General features: G+C 50.5%; 1 protein-coding gene across 6 annotated transcripts in view; it reads left to right on the forward strand.

The window, feature by feature from the left end:
* TOX2 (TOX high mobility group box family member 2) overlaps positions 1-24,428 on the forward strand; it is a 256,019-nt gene that overhangs the window by 226,339 nt on the left and 5,252 nt on the right. For all 6 annotated transcript variants that reach the window (XM_075901497.1, XM_075901498.1, XM_075901495.1 and 3 more), the window contains 3 exons: positions 9,331-9,411; positions 14,994-15,401; positions 18,364-18,494. In XM_075901497.1, the coding sequence (XP_075757612.1) occupies positions 9,331-9,411; positions 14,994-15,401; positions 18,364-18,494 (620 nt within the window). The remainder of the gene's footprint in view (positions 1-9,330; positions 9,412-14,993; positions 15,402-18,363; positions 18,495-24,428) is intronic.

Raw genomic sequence — 24,428 nt, forward strand, 5'->3', positions numbered from 1 at the left:
TGTGGCAGTTCTCTGATCCTTTTCATTCCCCCCGCTTTACAAAGCACTGTGCCTTTTAACCACCCGGGACGGGATGGAAGGGTTATTGATAACTGCTCTGCCTGTCACTCTGTGTGTGTGCAACTCAGAGCTGTTCCGTGGGCGTCAGCAGGGGTTGGAATAATTGTCTTCTCTAATTAACTGGTTATCAAACAAGAACATTTCATTATGGTACAATTACTAGCTGCTTTGCTGAGACACAGCCGTGTCAGGATTATGACTCCGACATATGCTTCTTACAGCTCAGATAGGTTTTTTCATAATCACTAACTGTATTTGCTCCCCCCCGCCACCCTCCACCCTTCCTAAATGACTAATGAATTCTGCTTACGAATAAGCAAAATAAATCAGCAGGCATGGCAGATTATCAAGGAACACGCGCAAAATATTTGGAGGATCTTTAAATCTGATAAATGACTTTGAAATTAAAATCCCTGGGAGAAAATGTGATTTAATTAGACAGTCGCATGGTTCTGTCAATATTTAAATGAAAACTTTAAAAGGTCACGAACACCGCTTCAAAGCTCCTTTCGCACAGAGGAGTTTTAAGCAGCTCCACTAGAAACAGCTGTTTGCACTGAAGTCCCTCAGTTTTCAGATGTGCCATGCAAGGCTTTTAGCCACCAGCCTTCCGTGGCTCAACGGGTAAATTCCTGGCCCTGCTCAATGGGAGTTTTGCCACCGACTTCAGTGAAACCAGGATTTCGTCCCCTAGTCAGTGACATGGTGTTTCCAAACAAGGCTGCCAATAGTGATGCTGACTATCGGGCTGTCAGGGCAGAGCCGCTGTGTGTGCCAGGGCAGTTGTTGGCCAGCGTGCTCGGACACATGCGTACGCACAGCTCTGGGAAAGCTCCTTCGCAGGAGTCCCTGCTGGAGTCCCTACATCGCCTGAGCGGGTCTCGCGCTCCCGAGGACTCGTCTACTCTACGAGATATGGTTGGATCAATTAAGGTCAATTTTTAGCACCTGACTTTGCAAAGCCGGAGGTGCATGTCCCCACTGTGCGCTAGAATTCGACAGTGTGTGTCCCCAGTAGAGTGGCTACCGTTGGCATCGTTTGACAGCGATGCACTGTGGGTATCCATCCCACAAATCCTGTCCCCCCTTCGCAGTCTAGATTATGGTCCTAGTTCTCCATGGGGAAAAAACAGAGCAGCAGGCGGTTCTGGGAACGTGTTGTCGGCATCCCATAGTGCAGTCATCTCCTCCTCCTCCTCCTTCCCCCGCACTTGAAAGCATCGGCAAACTCTTTTCTCACACCATTTTTCCCAGATTATCTCCGCAGACACCATAGCAGGGCAAGCATGGACCCCGTTCAGCTGCAAAATGTTGTGGTGTCCTAGCAAACATCTTGCACCTTGTGCAGCCGTATGTCCATAGCCCCAGGGCCTGCCAGAGGGAGGAGGAATCAGAGGAGGCCATGAACAGACACTTGTGTGGAGCAATTGGCACATGCTGGCGGCAGTCAATCCTCTGGAGCCAGGGGAGCGCCGGTTCTGGTCGCGAGAGAAAAGCTCAGACTGTGGTGGGACCCTGATACAGCTATGGGGCTGTAAAACTTTTGCATGCCGATTGCTTTCCCCTGCCCTGAAGTGCAGCAATGCCAGGAGCAGACCGCCCTCAGCGAGTGGCAATAGCCCTGCGGAAGTTGTCAGCTGGGGATCCGTTCGGAGTGGGGACATTACAGTGGGGGCTGCTGTGATCCAAGTCGTGAAGGCAAGCCTGGGACACGTGCAGGACGCTCCCCGACCACCTTGCCAAGGGGGACATAAGCCACAGGGCACTTCTCAATGATAGTGCAGGCACTGGTGGATCACGAGGCCCATTTCACCAACATCCGCGGGGGATGATCAGGAAAGGGGCAAGGCACGCACGTCTTTGGGAATTTCGGCCTCCTCACAAAGCTGTCAGAGGGAATTTTCTTCCCTGACCAGAAAATTCATATGCGAGGCATTGAAATGCCAGTAGGGATCCTTGGGGACCCAGCCTCCCCTTGGCTCCCGTGGCTTGTGACGCTGCCGTACACAGGCAGCCCTAGACTGCAGGAAGGTGCAAGTGCAGAACGGCGGTGGGATGTGCTTTTGGAGATTTAAAGGGAAGCTCTTGCAGTTTCTTCACTTGGTTAAACCTCGGCAAAAGCAACGTTCCCATTCTTGAGGCAGCCTGCTGTGTGCTCCCCTAGTATCTGTAGAGGTAGAGGGGAGGTTTGTGTGCCAGGTGGGGGATCAAGGCACAGTGCTTAACCACTAATTAAGGACCACCGGACGCCAGGGCCACAAGGAGAGCTCAACCAGGGGCACTGCAAACCAGAGGGGCTTTGAAAAAGAGCTTTGCGAGTGTCCAGACTGCAAACGACAGTCGTGTGCTGCTCTTAGCAAGGTACTTCCTGCACTAAGTGCGCCCTGCAGCCCCTCCTTTGCAACACAAGCCACAAAGTACTGTTGTTGAGAAATCCTGCATTTTTATTCAGGGAACACAAGGAAGCAGGGACAGGAGAGGAACTCAGGGCGGGAGCTTCAGTGGGCGGTGGGGGGGGGAAGGAGAGCGGTGTATTACAGTCCCCCTGCTCACAGGCGTGCCAGTGACTGCCCTTTGTTCTGGGACTCACCCCTGGGGACTGAGTGGGCTGCCCTTGACTCTCCCTTCTTCCTCCACCCCCCGCCGGTGAGGAAGGAATATGGTATTAGCATGGGCCTGTGGGGGTCTCTGTGCATCTGACTATCCTGTGGTTCTCAAGGTGTTCTCCTGTGTCCTCACGTCTTGTGCCTTGCCCACTCTCCCGTCCGCGCTCCACTTGCATCTCCTCCACGCTTTTAATTGCGCCCTATCCCATTGATCTCAACCGATTCTGGGTTTCATTTGCAGTCTGTCAGGGCAAATGACGTACAAGTAGCATGGAAGCCTCACGCAGCGTGGCAAACCCCACACGTCTGGAGAGAATTTTTGCATTAAAAAATGGCTTTTACCCCACTGGTGTGAAAATCATCCATGCACAGAACCCCAGGGCTGGCAGAGACCTCAGGAGTCATCAAGCCCAACCTCCTGCCCAAAGCAGGACAAACCCCAACTCAATCAACCCAGCCAGGGCTTGGTCAAGCTGGGACTTAGAAACCTCTAGGGATGGAGATTCCACCCCCTCCCTAGGGAACCCAGCCCAGTGCTTCCCCACCCGCCTAGGGAAATAGTTTTTCCTAATCTCCAACCTAGACCTCCCCCACTGCAACGTGAGCCCATTGCTCCTTGTTCTGCCATCTGCCACCGCTGAGATCAGCCTCTCTCCATCCTCTTTGGAACCTCCCTTCAGGGAGTTAAAGGCTGCTCTCAAATCCCCCCTCACTCTGCTCTTCTGCAGACTAAAGAAGCCCAACTCCCTCAGCCTCTCCTCGTAAGTCATGTACTCCAGCCCCCTAATCATTTTGGTTGCCTCTGCTGGACCCTCTCCAATGCATCCACATCCTTTCTGTAGGGGGGGCCCCAGAGGCATCCTAGCCCAGCTCTGGGACCAGATTACATCTGTGCTGTGCTGTATCCTGGAGAGGCAATAAACTTCCTCTATTCCACCGGCTGGTGCAGTCTGTTTGTGCCATTTCGGGGTGCAGGAGACGGGGGACCCCCAACGCGCCATCACACCCCCAATATGCCATTAGCCTTCTTGGCTACAAGGGCGCCCTGTTGACTCCTATCCAGCTTCTCCTCCACTGGAATCCCTAGACATTTTTCTGCTGAACTGCTGCATAGCTTGTCGGTGCCCAGCTTGGAGCAGTGCCTGGGATTCTTCCACGAGAGCTCGTGATTCTGTATATTTTGGTTAGTCTCGATGGTGCCACAGGACTCCTTGTTGTTTTTAAAGTCTCTGACTCACACGGCCACCCCGCTAAACTCCTCGTGGAAATCAAGCCTCCGATTCCAGAACGTGGCAATAACTCACCAAGCAGCTCCCACCTTCTCTCCCCACATGGCTGCTGTGCGAGAAGGACCCGGAGGAGGATGCTTCAGAAAGAGCATAGACCCAGGGAAGGCTCTCAGGACATAGTCGTCTGTGCTTGCTGCCATCACTGCTGAGTTTCCAGATGTCTTGTTCCCTAAGAAATCAGTGCACTTCAGCCTCGATTAAGGAGATGAAATGTTGGTGAGGCCCCCTCCTCACTTGCGTTCTTCGGGAAGAGGATGATGAGCTCAGAAGTGAAAATTCTCCCTGGAAATGACCATTTCAAGTGTGGCCACAGGAAATATGTCGAAAGAAAAATACTGCGGCTGTATCTACACTGGCATCCCTTCCAGAAAAGGGATGCTAATGTAGCACTTTGGAATAGGCAAATCCGCGGGGGATTTAAATATCCCCCGCGGTATTTGCATTAACACGGCTGCCGCTTTTTTCCGGCTTGGAGATAAGCCGGAGAAAAGCGCCAGTCTAGACGTGATTCTCCGGAAAATAAAGCCTTCCTTGAAAGTAGGAATAAGAGATCCTCCGGAAAAGGCTTTCTTTTCCGGAGAATCACGTCTAGACTGGCGCTTTTCTCCGGCTTATCTCCAAGCCGGAAAAAAGCGGCAGCCGTGTTAATGCAAATACCGCGGGGGATATTTAAATCCCCCGCGGATTTGCCTATTCCAAAGTGCTACATTAGCATCCCTTTTCCGGAAGGGATGCCAGTGTAGACACAGCCTGCTTGTTTACTTTAAAAAAATCTCTTACAGGGCTTCTGCAGGGCTGAGGAGGAATAGTTTGTAGTCTGCTTAATTCCCTGCTTAACCACAAAGCTGTTTTCCTGTTTAGGGATCATGACCCAGCGGACACCCCCTTAAACAGCGCACCCCACACTGTGGGCCCCAAGACCACATTGCAACGTCAGCTTAGCAGAGGATCCTAAATCTAGTTCAGCAGCAGGCGACCTTTATCCCGGGCAGAGCTCCCTTCTGCTGTCGTTGCTTCTTAACATGAGGTCCCTTTGTTCAGTTAGCGTGTCACAGATTGCTGTGGCAACTACAAATTGGTGGCACTTTCCAAACGCAAGGGACGACACAGTTCCCGCTTCAAACCACTTACAGTCTAAAAAGACAAAGGCGGATGAAGGGGGTAGGGAAGGGCTGTAGCACACCAGCAAAGTGACTGGGGTGACAAGCACACGGCTTCGTAGTCGCTTGTTTCTTACTGTTTGTTTAAGTTAAAAACTCTAACTTCCACTCCGCTCTGCCAAGCACTAAATCGCAGCTCCTCGGTGTGTGCGCGTGGCAGTAGTATCCACCGCCTCTGAGCGAGTGTCCAGGCAGCATTCGAGCTGAGAGCAATTTTAGTTTGTGCTACCAAAGCCAAGGAAATCTTGTCCGAGGTTCTTTACATCTGCACGAGAAGAAAATAAATGTGCTTTGGATTCATCGCCAGGAGTTATGGTGGCTGTGATGTACTGATCTGAGAGATGGGGATGGATAGTCCATTGTTATACCAGCACCTGAGAGTCGGTTGAAGAGCATTGTTAAAAGCGAACACCCACTATTATGTATTCCTTTAGACAAAGCAATGAAGAAACCGTGCTGGCACTGAGATAATTTCTGATTAGCTTTCATCCAAGTTTCAGCTTTTACACTTAAAATGATCTTTAAAATGTCTGCCTTCCAATCTTGCATGCCCATCCCTTGGTAGTGAATCTGAGTGGAAGCCATAGGTGACTGCATCATGAATAATAAACAGTGTGTTCCGGCTGCAACAGTCTTTCCTGGCACCACTTTAGACACTCGCATGTGCACCTAAACATACAGCCGGTGAGCATGGTGCATAGACAGGTGGGGCTGGTAGCACCACCTACTGCTCAGGTTGCCAGGTAGTACGTACAATAGTGGCAGAGTGTATGATCTATATTGCACACAAACGAGTTAAAAGCAAATAAAGGCAGCAAACTCCCTAATCTCATTTGGGCATCCATATATCTATGCCAGGCCTCACACAGGACGTCAGGGAAGACTGCACCTTTCCGGAGGGCTGTCAGTGCCTTACCAATAGCAAGCATCCTTCTGTTCTTCTACCATCCCCTCCATGCACTGAGCAGGGATCATGGGGAACAAATGGATCATGTAACTAATGGTTGCATCGTTAAGGGTCCTTACTAAGGGGCTAATGAAGTTTTCATGGCCAATCTTAATTCTCCTTGTCTCACTTTAGACCATTCTAATGGTCTTTTAACATCATTTTTGGATCAGGTTTCATATTTTTGTTAAATGAAAAGCCAGAAATTGTGTCCTGGGAAGCCATTTTGACTTGAGCTTGAGATCTGTGAGGCTGGAACAACCCCTCACTTCCTACTCACTTCACTGGAAGTTTTGCATGTGGAAGAACTTCAAACCAGGCCCAACATTTTCCAGACTGTTCCTTCTTAGAGACATGATCCCGTTTTCAGACTGTACATTCCAGCCAGAAATCGTATGGCTTGTAAATTACAGCCCTCACAAGAGAAAAAGCCTGATGCAACATCCGACACCTTTTGCTTTTCTGGTTCTGTTGTGGCCACAGTTCTCTGAGCACTTGTAGCCCGGGGGATAGTACTGCAGTAGCTACCAAGACTGAGGGACTGGATGTAGTAAAATAAACAAGGGTATGTCTACACTACCCCGCTAGTTCGAACTAGCGGGGTAATGTATGCATACCGCACTTGCTAATGAAGCCCGGGATTTGAATTTCCCGGGCTTCATTAGCATAAGCGGGGAGCCGCCATTTTTAAATCCCCGCTGCTTCGAACCCCGTGTAGCGCGGCTACACGGGGCTCGAACTAGGTAGTTCGGACTAGGGTGCCTATTCCGAACTACCGTTACTCCTCGAACTAGGAGGGTAGTGTAGACATACCCCAAAAGATCAGTGTGTGGACAGACATGACCCAATGGGTCATGCCAGGCAGCTGCCTTCTGGGTGTTCGGAAATGTGTATGAACCCAATGGTAAAAACTTCCTTTACTTTTTTGCATTGGACTGTCATAACATACTCCTTTGTAACCCAATGGTGATCTGACCATGCAGCCTGGGTAAAGGACAGTGCGGGTACGTGTACACTGTGCAGCTACTTTGGGATACCGGAGGTGTCCTGAAATAGCTACCCTGCGTCTACACAAGCCGCCTGTTATTTCAAAATATTTTTTTGAAATAACGGGCATGCTATTTTGCCATCCCAGTATACCTCATTGCACGAGGAGTAAGGGATGGCTCAAAATAGTTCATTATTTTGAAATTTGGCACTGTGCAGACGCGCCAAATTTCAAAATAAGCTATTTCAAAATAGTTTCGAAATAAGATACGCAATTTGCAGACACACCCTGTGTAGACACACCCTGCGTGAGCCGATTGTGATCAGAGTTTGCATAGTTTAGTGCCCTTTGCAAGGTGCACATAGCTCGCAAAAGGAGCTTCTTATGTCTTGTGGCCCCGCGGCAGGCACACAAGTGAGTTGTTTACATTATTTGATGGCTTGATGGAAACACACACGAAAAGCAATGACAGTTCTCTCTGGACTTGAGCACATTGACTGTTGTAAAGTTGTTCTTTTGAAAGCAGAGTTCAATGTATTCACCTCGGCCCTAAGTGAAATTAACTTAGTGTGACTTGTGTGAGGAGGCACTTGGTTTTGTACAAGAAATTAGTTGATGTTTTATTTCAGTACGTGCGTTTTCTCCCTTGATCATGTTAACTGGTTCAACTTTGGTCGTTGGGGGCCACAGAGGAGTTGGCCTGCAGGAGGCCGGACTGTGATGGACTCCAGGCTGAGGATCCATGCGTGTCATTCAGAGCTGAAAATCAGCCCAGTGCAACACAGCTGCAGCGAGACATTTGCTCTTGTGAGAGAGAGACTAATTGTCAACCCTGGCTAAGGTCAGGCTCGTTCCACTTAGCGCTGCTGCTTCTTGCGATCAGGAGTGTTTTTCTCAAAGGCCGGTTCCCGGAGATTCACAGCGTTCATTTTAAAACCTAGCTAAAGTTTCTAGTTCTGAAGATTGCAGAGGAAAGCTTGAAAACAGGAGCCTTAAAGACTCAAAAGCGGAAAGCAAAGAAAAATGACCCCAACATGTAGAGATTCTGAAAATGTGATTTTTAAACCCAGTCTCATGATTTTGAGGGGCCTGACTCATGATTTTTGGTCATTGGGGGCTAGCAGTGGTGGGAAGCGTCCTTATACTGGATGGCTATGTCTAGACTGGCATGATTTTCCACAAATGCTTTTAACGGAAAAGTTTTTCCGTTAAAAGCATTTTCGGAAAAGAGCGTCTAGATTGGCACTTTTTTGCGGAAAAGCGTCTGTGCCAATCTAGATGCAGTTTTGTGCAAGAAAGCCCCGATCGCCATTTTCGCCACCGGGGCTTATTTGCGCAAAACAGTCCTGAGCTGTCTACACTGGCCCTTTTGTGCAAAAACATTTCCGGAAAAGGGTTTTTGCCCAAATGGGAACATCAAAGCATTTGCGCAAAGAAGCACTGATTTCGGACAGTAGAACGTCAGTGCTTTTGCGCAAATTCAAGCAGCCAGTGTAGACGGCTGGCAAGTTTTTCTGCAAAAGCAGTAGCTTTTGCAGAAAAACTTGCCAGTCTAGACACAGCTGATGAGTATGTAGGTAGGTTTTCAAGTACCTGGACCAGATTCTGTCCTTCTTCATAACAGCATGGAATGACTCCCTTGATTTCACACCAGTGCTAGCCAGAGGACGCCCCCCCCCCGCCCCATGACGCTCACTCTCACCGTGAAGACTTTCACCGGGTATTTCAATGAAATAGGCAAAATCTCATTCATTCACATTGCCATGGCGTTGCAGGCCTGGTGGCTGTGAATCGGAGTGAAATGGCAGCTGCCTCTGAAACAGGCCTCTGGCGAGGGCAGATGGGCAACATAGAACGCTGGTGGGATTCTAGGTTTGGTAGTCGATTTGCGCCATTGGCAGAGCTTCCTTCTCTGACCTCAGACCTCTGTGCACTGTGCCCAGAGAGAGGCCGTCTTTGCCACCCCTGACCCGCACATATCACGGTAATGAGCCAGCAAATACCTAGCAAGGTTCAGCTCCACCCCCGCTTCCCCAGCATTTGAGGGTGTTCAGAACTAGGAGTGGATTTGTGCCAAATGTTTCTACCCCTGGCCCCTGCCTTTGACAGCCACACCTCAGTAAACAGCCAGCTTTTCCTTCACACTGTATTTTAAAGCGCCCCTCCCCCTTTTCCTCTGCCCAGGGAAGACACGAGTGGTCTGCAGAAGGGGAGATGTCGCGGTGCCGGACAGCACCCTGTTTTGCTTTATTAATTATTATTCATTGTTTGGTCCTTTCAGGCATACAAGAGGAAAACAGAAGCGGCGAAGAAGGAGTATCTAAAGGCTCTGGCAGCCTACAGGGCCAGCTTGGTTTCCAAGGTAACAGACAGTGTGTTTCATACATGAGTCTCTATGGATGTGGCAATGATGAATTAGCTGGAACTCGTGGAACTCTCTGGGGATGAGCGAGGGTATAAGAAATACACTGTAATCGTGCGATCAAAACTAATATCAGTGTTAAATACCTTCTGGAAGCGCTAAATGAAATGCTCCGCAGCGCGATGGAGCCTGCACGATGCCGTGTGAGTGCCAGTTTTTTCCCTTCACACACCAAAACAAGGTCTGGTTTGCTAGGGCACGTTGCAGGGTTTGGTGACTTCTTCCTGCACCAGAACTCCCCATGGGATCATGGTACCACTTGGCCCATCCAGCCTAGGCCTCAAGTAGCACCCCTCTCTCTCTGTGCAGTCTGGGTGCTCTTGGGGCCTAGGCTGGATAGGCCAAGGGGTGGTAGACTGTAGGTGCAGACCAAGGAGTAGTAGACTCAAGGTGCAGGCCAAGGTGTGGTAGATTGTAGGTGAAGGCCAAGGGTAGTAGACTCAAGGTGCAGGCCAAGGTGTGGTAGATTGTAGGTGAAGGCCAAGGGGTGGTAGACTCTAGGTGCAGGCCAAGGAGTAGTAGACTCTAGATGTAGGCCAAGGGGTAGTAGACTCGAGGTGCAGGCCAAGGGGTGGTAGACTCTAGGTGTAGGCCAAGGAGTGGTAGACTCTAGATGTAGGCCAAGGGGTAGTAGACTCAAGGTACAGGCCAAGGGGTGGTAGACTCTAGGTACAGGCCAAGGGGTGGTAGACTCTAGGTACAGGCCAAGGGGTGGTAGACTCTAGATGTAGGCCAAGGGGTAGTAGACTCGAGGTGCAGGCCAAGGGGTGGTAGACTCTAGGTACAGGCCAAGGGGTGGTAGACTCTAGATGTAGGCAAGTGGTAGTAGACTCGAGGTGCAGGCCAAGGGGTGGTTGACTGTAGGTGCAGTTCCAGAAGCCAGTTGAGTGAAACTTGAGGCAGTATCAATGGAAGTGGGGCGGGGAGGGGGACAGAGAATCCACCCTCCTGCCAGGTAGCATTACTTCTAGGTTGTGACCTACCAGGTCGGGGCCCAATATGGGCGTGACAGGAGCTCAGATACCACAGTGGGAGGTTCCATGGGAACTGCATAGATTGTCTTTGTCCTGCCCCTGTTCTTGCCCCATTGAACAGGGCTGGATCTGGCAGGAGGGGAGTTCTATGCAGGTAGCAGATTCTCTGGACCTTCGCAGGGGAAAGTGCCTGTACTTGGTCTCTGGAAAGATGTGTGCTAATGTCTCCTCCCCGCTCCTCAGTGCTTTCCCTTCTCTCCCATGTGGGTCTGTGCCGAGCCAGAGCAGGGAAGATTTACTCTGGTGTCATCTAGTGGATAGGTCTGCGGCTCAGCCTGGCTTCCTAAGAGAAACGGACGCCTGCACTACTTGCAGGGAGGGAGAAGGTGCTGTTCCCCCGGCTAGGTTAGGAGGAGAGGTGAAAAGCAAATGTGAATGAATTCCTAGAAAACGGGACAGTGAGCCACCCCAAGCAGTGCTGAGATAGAGCTAATTAGTGCGTAACAGCTGTGAGCTGGTAAATAACACATGGCAACAGCCATAGTAAAAATCAAAACAGCCTCCTCTGCTGTGAAGGAGGAAGGGCCAGGGAAGGAGAATGGAGAGAAATGGATCGGACCCTTTCGGTTCTGGGAGTCGATGGCTGTCCAGGCACCTCGCGGCTCAGCGTTTCCTAGCTCTGGCACTGCCTGGCTCGCTGCAGCAGTTCTGAAAGGAACAAGTAGAATAGTTTGAGCCCCGACTTCTCCTTCCTTACACATGAAGTTCTGGTTCTGGGTCATTCGCAGCCACATTTCTGGGATCTTGGTTCATCTCCTGCTGCTGGGGCGTTCCTCATGCCTCCTTCATACCTTCATACGTTCTCGCCTCCGTGGCGTGATTCTCCAAGGGCATTGCACTCAGGTGTGTGCGTGCGCGTGTGCGCAGGAGCCGGAAGGTATTTCCCCTAGCAGCTAGCCGTAGGGTCAGCCTGGGCTCCACTCTACTGGTGCCACCAGCACTGGGGCTTCCAGGGCTCTCTGGTCCAGCAATGTCCGTGGCCCTGCCAGACTAGAGAGGTTCAACCTGTATAGACAAGCGCAGTAGCAATCAACTTCATGGTGTGCGGCCAGCGCCAAGGAGCCTGCCGTCAGCCGAGACACACTTGGCGGTTAAGAGCTGGGGGGAAAAGGAAACAATCGAAGTCCCTCTGATTGGCATAAGTGTTTAAAAAGCCTGGGAACTGCTCTGCGTGGATTTAATACGCGCTGGCCTGGGTGGTTTGAGGTTGGGGTTCTGGTCATGCTGCCTTCCCTACCGCGGCGCAGTATCTGCTGCACACAGCAAGAAAGCAGTAATCACCGCTGTGTGCGGGAGGGGCAGAGAGAGCAGGAGTTTGAAAGGGCGCGTTTCATATGGAAATCAATGTGAAAATGAGATCGTTTCGAGGCAGAGATCCTGCCTGTGCCGGAATGGGCCTTAGAAACTTGCCTGTTGCTTCTGATAAGTAAATAGGTATTTGCAGCGAGATAACATTAGTAATTGCTCTATGCAAATGAGTAGAGGGAGGTAGAAGAGGATATTGCAGGTGAGACCCGATCCTGCTCCGGATCACGTCTGTTCTCCCTGCATCATCCCAGCTGGCCTTCCTGCTAGGGCTGAGTTTAATTGGTAAGTCAAATCACGAGGCAGTGTTGTCTAGTGGATAGAGCTCTGGACTGTGCTCAGGAGACCTGCAAGCTACTCCTCGCTCTATCACTGGCTCACTGGATGACCTTGGGCAAATCATTTCCCTTCCCTGTGTCTCAGTTTCCCCATCTGTACAATGGGGATGATAATACTCCCCCCTTTTGTGGAGGGCTGAGATATCTAGTGGTGAAAAGTGCTAGCTAAAAGCTGATGTTAGGGTCAGTGTATTATTGAGAAGACATAGACTTCAGCCTAGCTTTCTCTCCGGCCTACATCCCTGTGCCCAGAGATCCCCTCCAAACCTGGAGTGAACAAGATCCAGCTGATGCTGGGAGCTGGCAGTAATTGATCTGACACTTCATGGCCAAGCTCCCGTCAGCCCTGGCCAGGGCAGTACTGTCACATGCAGACACAGGTTTATCTTGGGGAAGGTTCCCATGCCTGTAAGAACATCCCCTGCACTTCTGCAGTTCCTGAGCGTGCCCCGGGTGCTTAGTCATTGGCATTTGAAATCAATCGCAGAACCCCAATCAGCAGGGCAGGCTTCTGGGCGCCTGCCTGGGCGGGTGTCTGGGAGAATGTCGAAGCTTTCTCCCCCCAAGCCAGCTCCTCTTCCTTGGTTCCTGTGCTGAGGTGTGAGAGCCTAGATTGGCTGCAGCACTGTCAGGTACCGAGGAAGATCCGTGATGTCCCAGATCCAGCATCCTGACGGACCTGCGGAATCACAGGGCAGAAGGCCCTTAGGCAGCAAGAGAGCAAAGCATGGATGGCAGGTGAAAGCCCAGCTGGGCAAGGCAAGCCCCGCCCCTTCTGCCCCCCCTGGAGCCAAGCCCCGCCCACCTCGGCCTGATCCTTCCTGGCCACGAGCCATCCCTCCCTGGTGACTGGGGAAGCCAGGCTGCTGCACCGCAGCCCCAGCCTTCCCCAGCGTCGACCCCAGGCTCCGGCGGTCAGGCATGCAGGCAGTTTTGGGAAGGCTGTGTCTTGCCCTGCCTCCATCACCCGCCGCCCATGGAGCAAAGCCAGTGGACAGACCCGCACTGTAGCATCCGTGACTGTCAAACGGATAAGAGCAGCCAGGACAGACCAAGGGGCTGTGTGTGAGGGCAGTTTGGACTCAGGTGAGGAACTTTGGAATCTGTCCAACGGCCTTTCTCTGGAGAAACCCGCAGCTCCAGCCCCAAGCCGACAACAGGACAAGGCAGTGAACTGAACACCGGAGGGCAGTGGAGCACTAGGCGGGTTTCTGTGCAGTTCTGTGGGGGGGGAAGGCTGGTGGTTATGGCAGAAGTCCTGGGGAGTGTGTCTGAGGTGTGATTCTGCAGCCGCAGCAGTTGGGCTCAACCCTGAGGAGCCCTGAGCACCCACCCCAGGTAGGACAGACTCGGTCTGTTCCAGGGAACAAAACGTCCTGACGCTCTGCTGCAATCTCCTGCTCTTGGCCGGGAGGCGGGTGTGGACCGTTAACGGGGGAGTGGGAGATTTTTTTAATGTCAGTTACTCCCAAGCATATCGGTGTGCAGCTGGGCAGCCCTGACGTGAGTAAAGGTCGGGTTAGGCAGTGCTCCTCTGCACGGCAGGAAGCAGCTATTAGTGACATCACAGAGCCCTCACGAGAACCCGGCTAGCCACGCCTGAGAATAGCCCAGGTAGCCGTCTTTGATCCCAAAGGAGGCCATTGCTGCGGTGCACTTTCGGAAGCCCTGCCAGGGTCACAGGCATGCACAGGAGCAAACAGCCGGCATTTCACAGCACCCTCCTGGTTTCCATTGGGAAAGCAAGTGATTCTGTCGCCCTTTTCTGAAGACAGGCACCCGCTCTGAGGAGCTGCCTCGCAGAGCGCCAGTGTACAGGCCGAGCTAGTCCCTGCTTCGGATAGTGCGCTTGATCTGCTTTTACCGGCCTGCTGGTTTGAGCTGGGTGCACAGAAGGAGCAGGCAAGGGCAGGAAGAAACGTCTTACCAGTGCAGCTTGGTGGCAAAGCCTGCACAGGAGACGAGAATCGGCAGAGAGGGATTTTAATGGGAGGGAGTCAGCGCTGGGCTCAGAGCAGTGGGTGATGGTGCCAGTTGGAGGGGGCTGTTGTTTTAGGTGTGGGGGAGGGGGCAGGTCAGGGAAACTAAAATGACTTTTGTTACAAGATTTGAGGTAGGAATACAGTGCGGGGAGCACAACAGAGCCAGTGGGAACCACATGGCAACTGGGTACAATGTTTAAACCTGCCTCTTAGCTTGTGGTTGTTACCATATTATGAAGTGTTTGTACTACCATGGTGTAACGCCGATAGAGGGAACCAAGCCTGGGACTTCTGGAGCTTAATGCCTGAGCCTCTACAGCTTGAGCTAAAAGCCAATTGGCTCTAAGCTAAGAGCCTCATCTCCACTTGCTGTGCTGGAGATCGATCTTTTGGTGTTTGATTTAGTGGGTCTAGTTAAGACCCGCTAAATCAATCGCTGAAGGTGGCTCCCATCGGTGCCAGTACTCCTTGCAGTTGGGAGGGGTAAGGGAAGCTGACTGGAGCATTTGCTCCCTCCAGCCTCCCATTGTGAAGATGGTGCTGGAATTGTGCACCTTAACCTGACCTTCCGGGTTTAGTGTACACCTGGCCTAAGGCTGTAGAGCAAACTCATTCTCTCTCTCTCTCTCTCTCCGTAAGTGTTCTAAGTGTCACTGCATGGGAGAGTGAACCACACCCAGTAGGTGTACGGGTTACACTGGCACCTAGTCAGGAAGCTGGACCCAACTGCGCCAGGTGCTGTACAACCCAGAAAATCATGAGCATCATCCTCAGTGTGGAGGGGGGCGGCAGAGTGCCTGGCAGGGACCAGGCAACGCTGGAACACGATGTTCACTCTTCACCCCTCCTCTGTTTTCTTGCAGGGCTCTGCTGATCAAGGGGAGACGAAAAGCGCCCAGCCCAACCAACCTTCCAAAATGATACCACCCAAACAGCCCATGTATACGATGCCGCCGCAGGCCTCCTCGCCTTACCCTGGCTTAGGCTCCTTCCTGTCCCCATCAGATCTGCAGAGCTACCGGGGACACCCTCACCCCGGCCTCTCCCGAACTCTCAGCTCCAAACCCATGCTGCCCAGCATCAGTGCCTCTCCACCTCCTTCTTTCCAAATCAGCCCTCCTCTCCATCAGCAGCTGTCTTTGCACCACCCCCAGAGCCCCCTCCTCAACCAGCCACTCAGCATGCAGCAGGTCCCACAGCAAGCCATCTTGTCTCCTTCCATGGCACTACAGGTACAGCCCCCTCTCAACGCTTCGCCTCCAGGGCAGCAGGTGAGTGGCCTGGGTCCCAAAGCCCAGTCTGCGGGGGAGGGGGACATGTTTTTAAGGCTAGGCCCGCCGTGGGTCAGAGGGAAATGCTGCTCTCGGCTGAAGTGTCTCGTGTTGCTGGTGGAGCCTGGTGTCGATGCCGACTTTCCAGGTCGTGACCGTGCTAATCTGTCCCTTTGGGCAAAGACGTGCCTTCAAGTGAGTGTTTCATCGCCAGCTCCCCTAGCCATGAAGCTCTCCTGGAGATGATCGCAGGCTGTTACCTCCCAGCTGCTATTGGACTCACTTGATGGACAGTTTGGGGTGGGAGTCTGAAAGGGAGTAACCGGCTTAGGCGCATAAATCCTGTTGACTCTCATTGTATGTCTCCATGACCTGCCCTTCACACCCCTGGCTGCGATGGACAGGTGCTTTTACACACCCTTTGCAGTCAAGGATGTATCGGGTAGAAGCTCTTGCAAGACACGCTGCCCCCTACTGAGCATCAGGTGAATTGAGCAGAGTGGAGCAAAACTTTCTGTTCACCTGAGGTGGTACCCTGGAGGATCAAGCACAGAAAACATGTGTGACAGCACTCAAATACAGTCTGAAAGCTCCTGGGATAGCAACAGAGTTGAATGTAGGATGTTTTTTCCCAAAGATGAGCATTTGGGAAGAGAAAATAACTTAAAAATGCAAAGAGAAAAACCAAGCGCATCAAGGAATCGGATTGATTCTCCAGGGACTTTCCACCAATGGGGAAATTACCGAAATCATTTGTTTGAGAGAAGATTTAAAAGACTGAAAAACGGGCTTTAACGTGACTCGCATGGCAGCAAAGTCATTCCTGTACTGTGTGCTTGTACACAGGCCTCCCTCCTGTAACACATGCCATCCTTTGCAGTGTCCAAACTCGGCCTGCGAGCCCACATGTAAGCTATGTCTACGCTGTAGCATTTTTGCGGAAGAGGAAATGCAAATGAAGTGCTCATTAGCATTTCTTGTGCTCTCATTTGCATAATCTCTTCCGATCCGTTTTGCGGAAGAGGTTTTTGCGGGGGAAAAGAAGCAGTGTAGACAGGGCAGAAACCCCTTTTGCACCACATCCTGTATCCCTCCTTTTTTGAGGGATAAGGGATCTTGCGCAAAAGGGGGTTTTTGCCCAGCGTCTACACTGCGTTTTTTCCCCACAAAACGGATTGGAAGAGATTATGCAAATGAGAGCGCAAGACATGCTATTGAGCACTTCATTTGCATTTCTTCTTCCGCAAAAATGCTACAGTGAAGACATAGCCGTGGAGAAGACAGTCCTGGGTTTCTGATCTAAAGAAAATAAATCCGGAGGAGAGACAGCTCTTGGATAGCTGAGCAATGGCTCTGAATACATCACACTCTGGCACTGGCCAGGGATGAGGGGGCTTCTCCTTCTCTAGTGTCTAGGTTTCTCTGGTCCCCCCATGGAACAAGAGCTGGGTGAACTATTCCTGGTGAAGGACTCCGTCTGTGATTTCACAGCTGCCACATAACTTATTTGATGAACCTTTTCCCCCAATAGTCTCCCAGCTGGAGGACCTGACGGAGCAATTTGTGGCCTTGTGTATTTATTCGCTACGTTTCACAAAAATTATCACACAATGTAGTCAATGAACAGGGCTTTCCCCAGGATTCTTGCCCGTCCTGTTCAGGACCAGCTTTGAGAAAACATCAGTGGATAACATTGGCATAGAGAGTGGTGGCGAAAAGTGTCATGCGGCATAGACCGTGGTAGCAAAATTCTCCCTCCAGCTCTTAAAAGACATCACACCCCAGAGAGCGAGGTCCCAAACACTCTTTGCAGAACAATAACTTCAGGAGTGGTGGGCCAAGGTGGCCACTGCTTAAAGCCAGTGAGAGCTCTCTGCCCATGGTGGAGATAAGAGACGATCATATGGCGAGCGCTTGAAGTGGGGTGTCAGGCTAGGTCGGGCACAGATATTGTTAAAACTTAATTCCACGTATTTTGTTAGCAGGTTAAATACCAGAAGCGACTGGCTGGGGAGAAGTCATATTCTCAGTCAAGCCGCTGCCTGGTTCCTTGGTTCATATCTGTTCACTAACATTTGCTAATTAGCTCACCTGTGTGCATACAGGCTGTGTCTACACTACACTTCTTTTTCAGATAAAGGTATGCAAATTGCGCTCTGTAATTTGCGTACCTTTTTCCGATTGTTTTCTCAGAAGAGGCTTTTCTGAAATGTGGCCTGTCTACACTGGGCCAAATTTTGGAAAAACCTTCTCTTTCGGAAGAGCTCTTCTTTCCTCGTGAAACAAAGTTTACAGGGCTACCGAAAGAGCAGCTCTGCTCTTCCACAAAAAATGTCGGAAGAGCAGACGTGTTTCCTGGACGTGGCTAAGTTTTTCTGGAATACCTTTGGTATCCCGGAAAACCCCGTAGTATGGACATAGCCACAGTATCATGATGGGGGTTCAGATAATCTGGACTCCCATAGTTGCTGTTAAATTGCCAGCCATGACCGTTGGCAAGAGAAGGTTACCTAAGTGGATTTTCTTTACCTCGTTACTGCCCATTAAGACAGTCTAATGTAGTACTGCAGAAAGAGCTGCCCTGGAGATGGGGAAATGGTTTTGATTGCCAGCATGCTGATGCAAAGACTTTCCTCCCCTTGCGCATTCTGCGGCTGTTTGCCAAGATCTCCCTAAGAGAGAGGCCCTTTAAACATGGGGGAGGAGCACAGAGGGGAAGTAAATGCTGCTCAATTGAGTCTTTCTATCAAGGATCATGGTGAAATGATTCCACTTCGGTCCTTACTCAGTTCTTTAAATCCATGCTCATGTCCCTTGGATTTCAGTGAGGCTACGCTCATGCTTAAATGCTCAGCTGGGCCGTATATTTGGACATGCTTATTGTAAATGTTAACTGGGCCCTCTGCTGGTCTGCCTGTTTGTAACTTTTCCTTCCTTTCCTTGTATTGTCTCCCCCTTGCAGGACTTTTCACATATTTCATCTGAGTTTCCAAACAGCGTTGGACCCCGGTCACCTGGTGCATCAAACCCCCCAGGAAATACCGACTGGGACAATGATTACTCCAGCAGAGAGTGTGGAATTAACCACTGCAGGCCAGTAGACAAAACAGTGTGCGACTAACGTGCTTGGCGAGCTGTCTGAGCTGTGATTTTGTGATCAGACACAGGGTAGTTCAGAACTACGAGAAAGGAAAATATAAAAGATCAAAACACCATGTTCCAGCCACATTTGCATTGTTTTAGCAGTCGTGTGTCACTGGGGTTTCTGGGAAAGTCAGCTGTCCTGTCCCCAAAACAATTGTTGAATCTGAGGACTAAACTAATAAAAGGAGAACTCAGTGAAGATTCTAGTTAGCCTTGGCTGGCTTTCATGCCTGAGCTGTGGACATAGTTTCTGCAGTGTTTCCAACTGCTGCTGAGAAGTTTTCATCAGCACTTTTTACCAAAAAAAAACCAAACAGGGAGAGGGGGTGGTACAGATCCTCAGCTTTGTAAATTGCTAGAACTCTGCCAGTTGACACCAGGTGAAATCTGCCCCCAAATGTTCAGCAAGTTGTTCCACTTGCTAAGGTAAATGAAGCTGTGTAATTGTCCCTTCTGCACAAGCTAATCTAAACCACGCTACACAAGCAAGCCGTTTGAAAGTTACCAATTCATTGACTAGACAAATACTTTTAGAAAGGAAAGAAAATGACTGAATCTTACGATTGTCTTGTAAATGCCCAGGAAGGGCAGGGATACCCTGAGCAGGACAGGACAGGCTGAGCCATTGCTGTGACGTGCGTTGGACAGCTCTTCCCAGAGCAGCAGCACCTTCAACTGGAGAGAGGTTGATTTGCTGCCCCAAACTTGAGAAAACGAGATTTCTCTTTTGACTGGACAGCTGCTTAAGTGTGTGGGCTGGGTGGGGCCCAATCCTGAAAGATGCTTGACTTCAAGTGGAGCTGTGGTATTCAATACTATGTCTGCAGACACTAGACTTGTTTTTTCAGCTTCCAAAATATTGGCCTCTACCACGTAAGCTTAAGAGCTCCCCAGCTAACAGCTGTAGTAGGTCCCTTATCTTTTCAGTAGGTTTGAGCACTAGGAGGTAACATGCCTCACTCCCTAATGCAGGTTGAACTTCTCTAGTTCAGAACTGTCTGGTGTGGAAACATCCATCCTCTGAAATGATTTTAGTTAGCTGGATCTCCACTCTTCATGTGTGTTGCCAAGTTTCCCGCAGTCCCATAAAGTTTATTTCCAGTCCTGGCTCTCAGAGTTCTGTGCTGCTCTTTAGCCCTAATTTACCCCTCAATGTCCTTTAACACCCCAGGACGCAGTGGAAGTGTCGGTAATGCTGCCAAACAGTATTGACCTCCCGTGGTCCAGAAAATTCCCTGGTTCAGAACTGGTCAGGTGCCGGACTAGAGAGGTTCAACCCGTACACACAGAGTCCTTTGCAGCAGGCCCTCCACCTGTCCCAGGAGCAGGCCTGTAAATTCTGCAGGGCTGAAGCGAGCTCTTTCCCGTTATGGTAGCATGAGAATTACGATATTGACAGTGTCAATGCAAAGTTCAGTGCAATGACATTCAAATGCCAAGAGAAGAATAAACTCTTCTGGAAACATCTTAGTTCTTGAGGTGCAGAGCCGGAGGGTGTGCTATAAGCACTGCAGCCCCAACTGTATCCACTCCTCATGGCGCCAAAGGGCAGCGCTAAGCCGTGGAAAGTCACCCCCTTTTCCCTGTGCGCTCTGGGTGCCACCCACTCGGCCAGTCTGGAAGGGGAAGAACGCTTGTTGTCTGAGCGCGTGTTGGAGTTCACTGAGCGAGGCGCTGTACTGGAACGCTGTGCTTTCACTCTCGGGAATATAGAGCAAATTTACAGATTGCTTGGAAATGCAACACTCAGCTGGACCAGCAAGGCAATTGCCAGCCCTTGATTCAGCACAGATAGCACGTGCCTTGTTTTTGTCTGGCTGAGCCTCTGGGACGCTTTCAACCAGCTCAGCTACCAGAGCAGGGAGGCCGTCCTGTCTGTACCGACAGAAGGAACCAAAGGCAGGGCCTTCATGGGCGATGCGTAGAAGAAGCGGGGCAAGGCAATGCCTTCCCAAATGGCCAGGCATGGCCCCGCCCACACTCCGCCCCCAGAACACCGACTGCTTCTGCAGAGCTCCTGCCAAGAGCTGTGCTGAAGCAGTCGGCATTCTGGGGGTGGGGTGTTGCTGCCCCGGCCTTTAGCCTCGCTGAAGCTCCAGACGCTGGGGCTGCCTGCCCTCCCTGTGGTGCTCCCGGGCTGGGGAGCCTCCCACGGGGGGGCTGAAGGCTTGCCTCTGTGGTTGTGGGGGACTTGGCTTCTGTAGGGGCATGGCCTCAGGCAGAAGGGGCAGAGCTGGGGGCTTGCCTCCCTGGCCCTACACCGGCCCAGACCCTGGTAAGGTATTCTGGATATTAAGGCCCAAATATTAAGACTTAGGAGCCTAGAGTCAGGCCCTGGATCTATGATGTGAGGTCTCGCTAAGAGGGCCCTGAGCAGCCACAGTTCCCACTGCAGTCACGTAGGCCCAAATTTTCAGAAGCGGCTTTGAGTTCTGGGCACTTCCGACCTGATAGCGACTGGTCACCTTGGAAAATCTTAGCCAAGGCAGTTGAATCCGAGCACAGTCTTGGAGCATTGTGGGCACCTCTGGAGCCAGGGCAGTTGAATCCGAGGTGCCCACAATGCTCTAAGCATCTTGTGCCAGTCCCTTCCAGGCCACCAAAAGTTGGGCATCTACAATGGAGGCTCCCAGAATCACTAGTCGGTGATAGGCTGGAGAGCCCATGCTGGGCCAGAGCCCCTCGTGCTAGGAGCCTGCCCAAGAAAGCTTATCCTTGGAACAGGGTGGATTGAGGGCATCATGTCCAGCGGTGCTGAGCACCTGAAATTCTACTGGCATCAGTTGCCGTGGTGGGACCTCAGAAGTTGTGAAGACCAGGAACAAAGCGTCTCCATTCTGGCCCCAGAATTTACGATACACAAAATCGGGGGCCTGTTTTGAAAAGGTGGGCCCCTCGGAGACCTCTGAACATTTTGGCTTGAAGCAGCAGCACCGGCGGCCAAACGGATCAGGAAAAGCAAGCCCCTCTTTCCATCCAGCAGCAGCCAGTGGCCACTGAGGCTGCAGAACGTGAGGGGGGATTCCGCTCAGGGCAGGGTTTCCTCGGCGTGGCCTGGTGGGAGAGCCTGGCCAGTGTTCTGAGATCGGCCGGCTCTCCCTGCTCATCTTCTGGGCATCTCAGGAGCATGCACCTCTGGGGGGGTATCCAGGTCTTGTACTCAGGCTACTTGTGACCGTAGGAGAGAAACGAGCAATACTCGCTGTGAATCTGAGCATTCGGAGCGGTCTGCAGCAACCTCATTCAGTCACTTCCTGGTGCTCAGCAGTGCAATCGTTTTGTACATATTACGGTGAAAGGTGCTGGATTTTCAGGACTGAGAACTAGTCACACCCACCCTTCCCCCATCCCGGAATCAGACTCCATGCAGGGAGCTCTCTGGGGTAGGGAGAGGAGATCCTTATAGTGTGATAGAGGTAGCTTGATAAAAAGTGTGTTCTACACAATACTTGGGGTATTATGCTAGTTGCATGAAGCACCCATGTAGTAGGCCCGTGTGAGCTGTGTGTTGCTAAAGCACATACTTGAATAGCCTGACCAAAAGCTGTATTGTACGCACAGGGCCCCGTGCAGTCCATGATCAAAGTTCATGCATTTCATGCCTTTGTCACAGTGAAAATATCCAGTTTCATGGATTTATCTCTAGTTCCTGGAAGAATCATATTAAACCCACGCAGAGTGCCCCGAGAAGGCCGGAAAATGATTATAGCCACTTAGAACTATGAACTGAACTGAGTACGGGTCTGTCTGGGGACTGTCTCTACTCTTTCCATTTGTACAGACAGGACTGAAAAAATGAAGTTTCTGTCGAGGAAAGAACAAAGCTCTCGGTACTAGAGAGATGCACTCGGTTGGAAACCCAATTTCCATGTTGCATCTCAGAGCCAAATTCTTATTTTGCTGTTAGCACTGTTTGCCAATGATTGTACCGCAATGTGAATTTGCATCTCTTGCACTTCTTAAAACCTGGTATGTGCTACAAAATGTGTGGTTTGTAAGGTCTGTGGTACAGGAGGACTCATTTTGCTTAGCTTTGAATACTTAGCCCTGTATGTCTCAATGAGACATAGAACATGAAGCTGGAGTCAGCTTACCTTAAGTCGAGCTTGGCAACATCCCCACAGCCAATGGGAGCAAACATTCGCATCGTCTTCCCTTACTCATCACCAAAGGAGTACTGGATGCCGGGAAGGGCGCCCTCTGAGTTTGATTTAGTGAGTCTTAACTAGACTTGCTAAATCGAACTTTAGAAGATTGATCACACTAGCAGTGATCTTCATTTAAGTTTGGCCAGGCCTAAAACTCCATCTGTCTATATAGGTACTTTTATGGCCCCATTGCTGTGGTAGCTGAATGTCTGCATAGCCTCACCCACAAACTTCACAATAATTTGCAGATCACATTAAATGTTCAACTGGACTGCTCTTCTCCTGTGATTTCTACTCTTGGCCATGGACTGTTGACCCCACATGAATGAACTGACTTTCTATCAACAAAGTTTACACAATCCATGTATTGTCAAATTCACATTTCATTGGGTTTGATTGTTACGGTTTTTACCAGACAATCACACTCTCACGTAATTCCCTTTTCAACCTCAAAATGTTGTTCAATTTAACTGTGATTAAAGCAACAAACTGGGGAAAGAAATCAGCAATAGACAGGTGAGTATCTGTACATTCTGCATGGTGATGTGACTCCCCAGGTGTACCGATCCCTGTTAGCGAGGGTTCAACCGTCTCCCTCAAGCAGCCGGCAACCCCATCTTGCTTTCCAGACTAGTATTGTCTGTGCGTCGTGTCTGATCTGCTTTGTTTCTATGTGCACCTCGGCCATTCTCTTGGCCAATGATGCATTGTTCTTCTAAGGCTGTTGTCCAGACACCTTTTAAATGATTCTCAAGGTTGTGCTTCCCTTTGCAAAGTATTCCACATCTACTAAGTCCTCGGAGTTAGAAAGTATTTCTTGATCAGTTAGATGAAATTGTCTTTAGTTCAGATTAATCCAAATACTACTAATGATTAAGCTCCTGCATTTATCCTCTTCAAACACGGGTGTGTCATGGTCACACCTTCTGTTATCACTCAGCCCATCTTTATCAATCCATCCTTTCAAGCCCTTCATTATCACGTTGCTTTACCCAGCTCCATCTACTTTTTCAATATCTTTTTGGCCAGGAGTTGCCCAGAATTGGAAGTAATAAAATAACTATCATCTCCCTATTACAGCTGAAAAGTGACTATCATCTCTGATGTGTTGCAATCTAGAACTGTGAAATTACGTGGCTGTTGTTTTCCCGGGTGTATCGCAAGCTACTGACTCGCGTTGGCTCTTCTCTGTCACCCCTTGGCCTCTTTTACCTTCACAGTTTCTCAAGTACCTACGGAATACCTGGGATCGCCTTCCTTCAAGTAGATGAGCTGGCCTTTTTTCAGCTAGACGCTCATTTTGTGATTGCCTGGCAATCTCTCTCATCTCTCTAGGCCCTTCTGCCTTTATTTGCACGTGCTGTTCTTCCCAGTGTAGCATCGTCTGCTGATTTCATTTGTGTTTAGCTGTCCCCGCTAGATTGTTACAGATAGCACTGAATTAGACCCTCCTTACAATTTAAGGCATTATAATTCTCTAAACCTATTACCACTTTTCCAGCCTGACATTAGTCATTTACAAGAGTTAACATTTTCAATAAGATTACACAAGGCACTGTGTTAAATGCTGCTCTGCTTAGGCCATCTATTGTCTTGCCTGCCTCTGCTCATTATGTGATTTGGTAAAACTGACCCCAGTTGCTCTAGCACGGTGTTTTCCTCATGCACCCCTGCTGGTGCTTGCTTGTAGTAGCTGGTGTCCCCCAGATCAGTGAGGATTGATCTTGAAGAGCTG

This window comes from Pelodiscus sinensis, chromosome 18 (genome assembly GCF_049634645.1).
Source record: "Pelodiscus sinensis isolate JC-2024 chromosome 18, ASM4963464v1, whole genome shotgun sequence".
In the NCBI taxonomy this organism is placed as follows: Eukaryota; Metazoa; Chordata; order Testudines; family Trionychidae; genus Pelodiscus; species Pelodiscus sinensis.